This window comes from Rhodnius prolixus, unplaced genomic scaffold (genome assembly GCF_049639745.1).
Source record: "Rhodnius prolixus isolate KJV_2025 unplaced genomic scaffold, Rpr scaffold_1, whole genome shotgun sequence".
Lineage (NCBI taxonomy): Eukaryota > Metazoa > Arthropoda > Insecta > Hemiptera > Reduviidae > Rhodnius > Rhodnius prolixus.
The window spans coordinates 65,687,065-65,696,740 of record NW_027411581.1 but is presented as its reverse complement, the minus strand read 5'-3'; the positions used below and the strand labels follow the sequence as shown (position 1 = coordinate 65,696,740).

The following is a 9,676-nucleotide window of genomic DNA, read 5'->3' as shown; positions in this document are numbered from 1 at the left end:
TTTTTGAATCCCCCTTAGGCAGCTCCAGATCAACTTATAAAAAAAACTGTATACCTTTATTTTCTACTACAGTTCTTTTCATTGCTGTATAATAACTCTTTATTTTTACAGATTTTAGGTTTTATGTTTAAAATAAATAAAAAAAATCATTTATGGCATGTAAAAATTAAAAAATAAATACATATATAAAAAAACACTCAAATATACAAATGCACATTAAACTTCTTTTTTTTCTTTTCTTTATAATTTGTTTAATATCAAATCAGCTGGTGATTTACCCGAACGATATAAACAATTATTTACTAACTATATTTACAAAATGCAATAATATTCTTCAAAAATTATAACATAGTTTTAAATAAAAAATATACACACATATATATATAAATATTTAAATATATATGTAAAAAAAAAAAAAAAAAAAAAGATCGGCGTCTCATTCTTTATTCTAAATTTTTCTTTTAAATATTAAATCAATTTATATCTCATAATTTGCTTCTGTGTTGTTTTCTCTTTCTCTTTTCTTTTAATTATATTCTACAAGATATTTTGCCTGTCTTTAAAAGAAAAAAAAAAATTACCGAATCCTAATTCCGGTATCTTAACGAATTCTTCCCTAAATTTTTTACTTCTTTTATTAATGCTCAACAAAAACAATTTTTTTATGAATATTTTTCTTTTTTTTCGTTTTTTCTTTTTCTAATTACCGAATTATGGAGAAAAAGTTTTTCTCACACTTTTGGACTACACCTAATTGAGAATGTATTTAATTTTTAATTAATAAAGAAATCTTCAGCATCTTTTTCTAAATAGATCTTGCTTTTTTTCTTTTTTTTCCTCACTCTCAAACATTATGATCTAAAAATCTACATTCTGATCAATTCTTTTCTTTTAAAATATAGTTTGTAATTTTTTTTTTTTTTTTAGTACGACTTGTGTTCGGTGACAATTCAACTGAAGAGAATACGTCTTTGAGGCGCTAAAAACTATATTTTAATAAATTTTGTTTTACTTATTAATAATTAAACCATTTTTTCTTCTTTTTTATTTTTTTCAATTTTCTTTTAGAACTGGACGAAAAACATTTCGTTTGTAAAATATTACAGGGGACGGTGCAAATTTTTGTAATAAGATTCACAAAAAAAGAAAAAAAGGAAGCGCGTGCATGGAGGTAATTTTTATAATTTAAAAATGCTAAAATAAATTTTTAATTATTATTATATTTTCTAAATAGCGTCTCTATTTTGAATATTTGGCACAATATTTACTTTTTTTTTTTTTTGTCTTTTAAGGGGGAAAAAAAATAAGCATAAAAAGGGAACCCAGATTTAATTTCACGCCCCCCCCACCCCACCCCTCCCAAACATCTTGCTGGAAGCTGGAAGAAAGCTCACCCCAAAAAATATTTTAAGAATTTTTAAGAAAAAAGTAAAAAAAAGCTAAGATGCCTACAAAAATTAAAAAAAAATATATATATATATATATATATAAATACAATTTACTTTTTTTCTTGCTCATCTATACAAAAAAAAAAAAAAAAAACAAATTATTGGAGCAGATGTTTTTTTTTTTTAGACAAAATTAATATCGATGAACTAATATCGATTGTCCCTTCGAGCTTTACTAGTTACTCCAAGGGATAATCGATACTATTAATTATCGATATTAGTTTTTGTAAACTAAACGTAAATAAAAATAATAAACTATAAATAAACAATTGTTGCTGTTGTATTTTAGACATAATAATATTTAGAATAAAAAGCTTCACGATTTCTGGGCTTCCTTTTTAGAAATTAAAAACAAGGAAGTTGAAGGAAAGTCTAGAGATCAAGATGAATGAATGAATGAATGATGAATGGGGTTTTTTTTTAGAGCTAAAATTTTAGTTAATTTTTTTCGAATTGAGCACCACGTTTTCCTTTCATTTCTTCTTCTTCTTCTTCATCATCATTTTTCTTCTTTTTATTAATGTGAAAATGAATTTTTCTTTTTTTAAATTTCCCGAGGCCACTGATTGTCGTCCCAATAGTGCGCGCGCCGCCAGCCAGCCAGCCAAACCAACCACAACCTAAGTAAACCAAAAAAAATTTTTTGGCCTAACTCTTCTATATTATAAAGGACCGCCCGCCGGGGTGTGTGTAAACTTGCGAAGAAATGAGAGAGACGAGAGAGAGAGAGAGAGAGATTTGAGCCTAAAGAGAGCTGCTAGTCTGCTGTGCCACCACTGCCAAAGTAGTGATGCCAGAGTGATGATGGCAGCCGTATCGCCTCTCTCACGATTTTATGCCAGGCGCTCGATTTTCTGGCATCAGATGTACACCTTCTACACTGAATATAGAAGCTTCTGTAAAAGGAAAAAATAATTTTAGAATTATTGGAAATAGTACATCATAACAAGATTTAAAGCAGCGTTTCCCAACCTGTGGTACGCGATAAATTAATCAATAATGGCGGACATAATAAATATATATACAAAAAAAAAAAAAATTAAAGCATAAAAATATCATAGAAACGTTTTTTCCCCCCCAATAATACATAAAAATCGTTTTAATTAATAATATTATTCAGTAAAGTTGTTAACATGTACAGTAATAAGGTTAGTCTGTCATGGAGTATTTCCCCAAAACCCGAAAACACAAATGATAATTGGATTTCAAACCCCCATTCTATAAAGAAAATTTAATAGAATTATCATGTGACAGAACTTAAATGATAACTTAAATGATAAAGATCTGCTTAAAGAGACTGTAATGAGTAAGCTCTATCCAAGCAACATTAAATTTAATTGGTACTTACAGGTAGTTGAATGCTTAAAAGAAATTAATTTAGAAGATTTGGGCACAAATATAATAATCCTAAAGAAGAACTTTGTAAATTAATTAATAATTTTGAAGAGAAAAATATGTACGCAATTTTGAATTATTTAATTTTTAAAGATCTTACACTTTACAAAGTTTATAAAGTGAACATGAACTTGGAACTCTTTTGTAACAGATACATTGTTATCTCTATACAAATAAAGATGATAATTATAATAGAATAACACACTCGGAGTAACAAAATTTCACGAAATACAATCATTTTTACGAAGTGATATCGAATGGGCAAACGAGCTACTCCGTTGTGCGAAAAGTGTAAGGAGCAGGAAGAAGATTTTTAAACATGTCGTCATGGAATGTCCACTTTATAAGAAAGAAAGAGATGAGCTGTACAAAAATTTGAGTGCGCCGTTTAGATAGACGAAGACGTCATCATCTTTTCTATTAATGGCTATGCCCTGAAACCTGTTGAAGATTTGATTCAACAAATATACTTGTGGATAGAAAGTTACATAGTTAAGATCAAATATTCTGGGAAGGAATGAGCTTTGAAGTTGGCTGTATGGTGAAAAGCCAATGCCAGGTAAAAAAAAAAAGTGGTACAATTTAGCACGGATGTACTACCAAGTGGTCCAAGCGAGCCAAAAAAGGTTGGGAAACGCTGAGACCTAAACCATTCTTAGTAGCAAGATAAGCCACTTTAATCGATTTCTTTTATTTTTGTTTCCACAAACTTAATAAATCGCAGATAATTGTATTTGGTAAACTTACCATCTGGGAGTTCATAGAGCTTTTTCGGCAAGGAACTAAAATACTTGTGCCTGAGTGCTTCTTCAGCATCAATCCTTTTGTCAGGATTCAACTGGAATTGAAACAGGTTTTTTAATAAAATAAATAGAAATGATTTCCTTTAATTGAATTATTCTTAGTATGTGAACACAGAGGCCAAGTTAGTATAAAACAAAATAAACATTATCATAATAATGATACATCGCCATCAGGTATCGAGTTCAAAGCTTAGGAGGACAAGTCGAATCCAATCAAAGGTTTCCTTGGTAACACCATTTTTTCCTCTTTATATCTTTAACAAAAGATTAATTCCTCACATAATACAAAAGGAACCATCAGACTTCTGAGTTAGCATCTGCACTAATTCCAGTCATCACACCTCCATTTTTTTTCCTGGTAGTTCATCGTCTATTTCTGATCTGAGTCAAAAATCAGGCCATAGGCCCTTCATTACTTGGACTTTAAAGCAGAAAAAAAATATGCCTTGTTCATGTAACCTATTCAAGGCTATAATCTTATAACCAATTAATCGCTATTATTTGCACACTTTCCGTCAGAACTCCATCTTCTTAACTCACTGTACAAGCCGGTGGTGTCTACCAGGATTCTTCCCTCATGGTTTTCTGAACAGGTCTTTTCACCTTGGGGACAAATATTTCCACCATTCTGCCCAAATAGTACCACTTTGTGGTTTATTCAATAAAACTTTATTCATGTTAATGGTAACAATTTTTATTTTTCAAGACGCCTTTTTTTTAACCAAATTTGTCGGCACACCAATAACAGTATAGGTAATTAATTACTGTTCATTATTTTTGGTTGTTGACTGATTTATAATTTCAATAGGATGAAAAAAATAACTGCCAATTTCAGTCCATATTTTGTATTTTGTTTTGGTTTATTATGCTGAGCTTTCGATCTAAAAGGGACTAGGTTATGTTCAGGGCTATGGAATATATTTACCAGTGTGGTAACAAATAATTATAATTAAAATGAATATGTATAATGTAACCAAAATTATTTACCTTTTAATATTTTACATCATTAAAGGTGTATTGGTGTATCTTCTGTGTTGTCTGCTCATGGTACTATGTTAAGTGTAAACGGTTTCATGTGTTTGGTTGCTAAGGAGGTCAGTGTTGCCAATTGTCAAGAATTTTTGTAAGTAATTTGTCGTATATGTTGTTTTATAAATTGTTCGTGTCTTGTTTTTGAAAATTTAGACTGTTTTCTGTCTTCGATATGTAATTCGTTTCTAACAAACACATAAAATTAAATAAATTATTAAGTAAATGGAATAATTTCCTAAGTACGGTTTTATGTTTGGTTGTGAAGGAGTCAGTGTTGCCAATTGTCAAGAATTTTTGTAAGTAATTTGTCGTATATGTTTGTTTATAAATTGTTCTTGTCTTGTTTTTGAAATTTAGACTGTTTTCTGTCTTTGCAATGTATATAATTTCTAACCAAAACATAAAATTAAATAAATAATTGAGTAAATGGAATAATTTCCTAAGTAAATATACATTAATTGGTTACGTTTATTTTAAATATGTTAAGAGAGAGAGAAATAAAATTCACCTGAAGCAACGACGAAGCCATATTTTCTCCTTCGAAGATGTCGTAAAGCCTTGGAAACGCAAGACCTAGCTTTTGCGATTGGTAGAAAGACAGCTTATGCAGACTATATCCGGGCAAATGGGTTACACCTTCCCAAGACTCTTCACTGGGTGTGCCCAATATCTAAAGAATTAAAAATTTGAGGTTATATTTACCAAAAAAAATGATAGTAATGGATTTCTACATGAAGATCATGGAGTTCGAAGACGGCTCAGAATTCATGGTGATTAACGGCATAACTTTTTTCTATATAAATAAATAATATTTATTTATTTTAGCACATATAAGTGCGGTTTAAAAGAAAAATAGGATACAGTTTGGAAAAACTGGCGAGGAAATTAGGAGAGATGGGATTTCTCATAAGTCAATGCGAGAAAACTGAAGAAAACTGTAAAAACACGGATAGCAAATCTTGAAAAAACCAACCTTGAATATTTTATCTAATTGATCGTAGACTTCTCGAACGCCTGGAAACGTTGGTACTCCAGTGATCATCTCTAGGAAGATACAGCCAACACCCCACATGTCCAACGAAGTTGAATAATGTGTAGATCCAAGTAGAACGTCCGGCGGCCTATACCATAATGTTACTACTTCGTGGGAATATGTATGACTGGGCACCGATTTGGCACGAGCTAATCCTGTAATAATTTATTTTTAAAAATTTTAAGTAAATATTTTTTTAAAAAATATGAAATTTTAGAAGTAAAAAAATCTAGAAGTTTACTCACCAAAATCAGCGAGTTTAAGCTCTCCAATTTCAGAGATAAGTAAATTCTGTGGTTTAACATCTCTGTGGAGCACTCTTCTACGATGACAGTATGCAAGTCCTCTTAATAGTTGAAATAATAGCAGTCTTACATTTGGATATACTAGGCCCCCAGGGTGACGTTCCATGTACTGCGATAGGTCAGTGTGCTGTGGGAAAACATTTGGATAAATTTAGTAAACTAATTTAGAAAGTAAAAATATCTTTTTGCTAGATTTCAATGAGCTAAACTTCAATGGTGTAATAATTTTTTTTTTTTTTTACTTTATTAGTACATTTACAACTGCAACAAATGTTGCATCAAGTAAATTTGATGAAACTAGTTAAATTTTCATATGAAAGACATGTAAGAGCAACCACCCATTAATGGAACTCTTTCTCAGTGGATATTACAATCACATCAGTAGGTCCCTAGGCCACTTCCGCTTTAAGCGACGAGGAGGATTGTCTGGAAGGTTTAGAGAGGAGAGTTGTTGTACAAGAGAATTAGGATGGAGAGTGCTAGAAGGCTGTGAAAGTTGCGGGTAGCGAGACTTTATTAGATCGGTGACAAAAGGGATGTGAAGGTCAGTGTGTATGGTAAGGTTAGAAATGTAGTATGGAGCATTCAGGATTTTAGACTGTATTGTCTGTAGGCGTTTGGAGTTAGAGGGTTTTTAATTGAGCCCCACACTTCTGCTCCGTATGTTGTCCATATCGGTCTTAACAGTGACTTTGTAGATTGTTAGTTTGTGAGTCAAGTCAAGTTTGTATCTACGGTCAAGTAGTCTAGTAACTAGCTGGTGGCGTCTGTTCACGTCTTGTTGTTTTTCAGTCGAGTATGTGGGTTCCACGTGAGTCTCTCTTGTCAATGTACAGTCCTAAGTATCGTGGAGTAATAATAATAATAATAATAATAAAATAATTCAACTTACGACGTATTCGAAGACAAACGTGAGCGTATGACGAGTGTGTACAATATCATGCAAAGTTACAATGTTACAATGTTTGAGCTCTTTCAGGAGTGAAGCCTCTCTAATCGCCGTGAAAGGCGCTCCTTCCTCTTCCTGTAGACGTATCTCTTTAAGGGCTACCACTTGATTCGTAAGGCTAGAAAAACAAAAAAATTCAGAATATTGTTTTTATACAAAATACATCAGAATTTCAAGAGATTTAGGTCCCCTCCCCCCAAAAAAAATTTGCTGTTGCAGAGAATTTGTACCGACACACAGGGGGCCCACCAATACTGCGGATGTACTTGTTAAAATTTAGAAAGTTCCAACCAAAAAAAAAAAAAAAAAATGTAGAAGAGTAACGGAAGCTGATTCAAAAAGACCAAAGCAAGCAAGATCTGGCGGACACCCTTTCACCACCTAATGGTAATTTCCAAAACCATTACCAACCAGAAGGTTACCAGAAGGTTATCTTTAGTATTTTCACCCACTGTAAGGTTTTATTATTAATAGTATACGTACTTGCTATAGCCTTTGAAGACAGTGGCATACGATCCTTCTCCAAGTGGTTCCAGCTTAATATAAGCCTCAGATTTTCCGAACGGCGAATCCCCCTGAAAATAAATAAATAAATAAACTTAAAAAAAAAAAATGTTCTATACGAGGAGAGGCAAACAAGCAGAATTCATTTGAAATAATATTTCTGACTATTTTAATTTAAAACTTAGGTTATAAGAGTATTCTCTTATTTTGGAAGAAAATAATAACGTTATTGCAGAAAGATAACTTTTTTAATGAAAAATCTATTGGTTTTAGTTTGTAAATAGGTAATTAACAGCTGCTTGCGTCCAGAAAAGCTTAGATTTCCTCCAGGTGGGTCACTAGGCAGTGTTAGGACACTTAGGATAGGATAGGAGAAATTAGAATAGAACTTTGTCACCAGAAAGTGGTTTATCCCAATCTACTTGGCTTCTCAATTCCTGGTTGTATTCCTAGATGATAATCCTGATATCCGTTCACCAGAACATCCCTAAAGTTTTAATTTGGGGTCAAATTTGAGGAATATCTCTAAAGCGGGCTTTGTGTGTGTGTGTGGGGGGGATAGTTGCTTGAGGACTCCAGGGAGATTATACTGTCTTCCCAGAACTTTTCTGGAGATCTTGGGTTCACATTTTGTTCTGTTGTGAGCTACCATTCGAACGACAGGGAGTGTGTCTTGGGGTGGGAGAGCTTCCACACTTTCTGGAGTGTCTGAATATTTAAAGGGTGTTAAACGGGGGAACCCAACCTAGAATCCTCATTGAGAGAGGTTCTTTTTTTTTAGCAGAATATAAAGGGTGGGCTACGTAGGGCAATGCAAGAGAATTTTTTTGGTCCCTAAAACTACCGGTGGGGCTCTCACGTCTCTTCTTCCGTCTCTCCCTTAGAGTAAGGTTGTGTGAGTTGTCTTAGCCCTTAAGGGTGCTGCAGAATTTCCACTGGTACTTTTTTTTTTTTGGCAGGGGCATACAAAAAGGCTCTCTGCAGAGTATCCCAAAACTGGAAAAATGCCTACCAGGAGAAAAAAAAATCTAGATTTTTTTTTACAATTTAAATTTTGAAAATGTCAACTAGAGAGCCGAAAACTGAAATAGAAAAGAACATTTTAATAAACAAACATTCTGAATACGTAACTTTTCATCAACAGAAAAGTTGTTTACCAAATATAACAGCTGTTACTAATTATTGCAGTAACAAACCCGATAACGAGATATGTGTAAACATACACTTGTAGCAAAATTAAAGATAAAAAAAAAAAAAATTAAAGAAAACAAAGAATATACATGTACATAAGGCTGAAAGTATAATCAGCAAGGTTGTTTAACAGAGAGTGGGGCAACAGGCGGTTGTGACCTGTGACCTTTAAACTCCACCAGAACGACCCTCTTACTACCTGTGTGCCCTTTTAGGTTATCAACAAAATTACCTAATCACCAACTACAAGCCCTAAACTAAATGATATTCCATTTACAAGAAGATCTGCTTTAATCCAATCGCTTTTTGAAAAATTTTATTTTAAATTTAACTTTACCAAGGGGGGGAAAAAAATCTCGTTAAGTTTCAACTTTTCACTTTATTAGCCATATTTACAACTACAACAAATGTTGCATCAAGTAAATTTGATCATTACTGGTTCAGTTCACATGATGGAAACCAGTTCACCCATTGATGGAACTCTTTCTCAGTAGATTGCATTCATATCAGCAGGTCCCTAGGCCACTTCCACTTTAAGCGACAAGGAGGATTGTCTAGAAGGTTAGGGGAGAAGAGAGTTGTGGTACAAGAGGATTATGATGAAGAGCTAGGAGGCTGTGAAAGTCGTGGTAGCGAGACTTTATTAGATCAGAGACAAAAGGGATGTGAAGGTCAGTGTGTATGGTAAAGGTTAGAAATGTAATATGGCGCATTCAGGATTTTAGACTGTAGTGTCTGCAGGCGTTTTGGAGTTACGAGGGTTTAATTGAGCCCCCACACTTCTGCTCCGTATTTTCCTCTTAAATTACATCAAAAGTAATTGAAATTAAATTCCAGTTTTAAATTTTGATTAAATGCTTAGGAGTAATTTTTATACGTTTTGTTTGATTGGGCACCCAGTGATAATTGTCACAAGTTGTCAAAAGAGGTCGCTGCTGGGTCACATGTGCTTTAAGCATCATTGGAGGGTTTCTAGGAAGGGCGATGGAGGAGCATTTAATGATGATTGTTTTTTG

General features: G+C 32.9%; 1 protein-coding gene across 6 annotated transcripts in view; it reads right to left on the bottom strand.

Annotated features, from left to right (window-relative positions):
- Positions 1-871: 871 nt before the first annotated feature.
- Eip63E (cyclin dependent kinase Eip63E) overlaps positions 872-9,676 on the bottom strand; it is a 237,518-nt gene continuing 228,713 nt past the window's right edge. For all 6 annotated transcript variants that reach the window (XM_074112581.1, XM_074112580.1, XM_074112582.1 and 3 more), the window contains 7 exons: positions 7,449-7,540; positions 6,909-7,083; positions 5,957-6,143; positions 5,652-5,866; positions 5,187-5,348; positions 3,591-3,681; positions 872-2,344 (listed from right to left, as the gene is read on the bottom strand). In XM_074112581.1, coding sequence (XP_073968682.1) covers positions 2,274-2,344; positions 3,591-3,681; positions 5,187-5,348; positions 5,652-5,866; positions 5,957-6,143; positions 6,909-7,083; positions 7,449-7,540 — 993 coding nt within the window. In that variant the 3' untranslated portion in view covers positions 872-2,273. The remainder of the gene's footprint in view (positions 2,345-3,590; positions 3,682-5,186; positions 5,349-5,651; positions 5,867-5,956; positions 6,144-6,908; positions 7,084-7,448; positions 7,541-9,676) is intronic.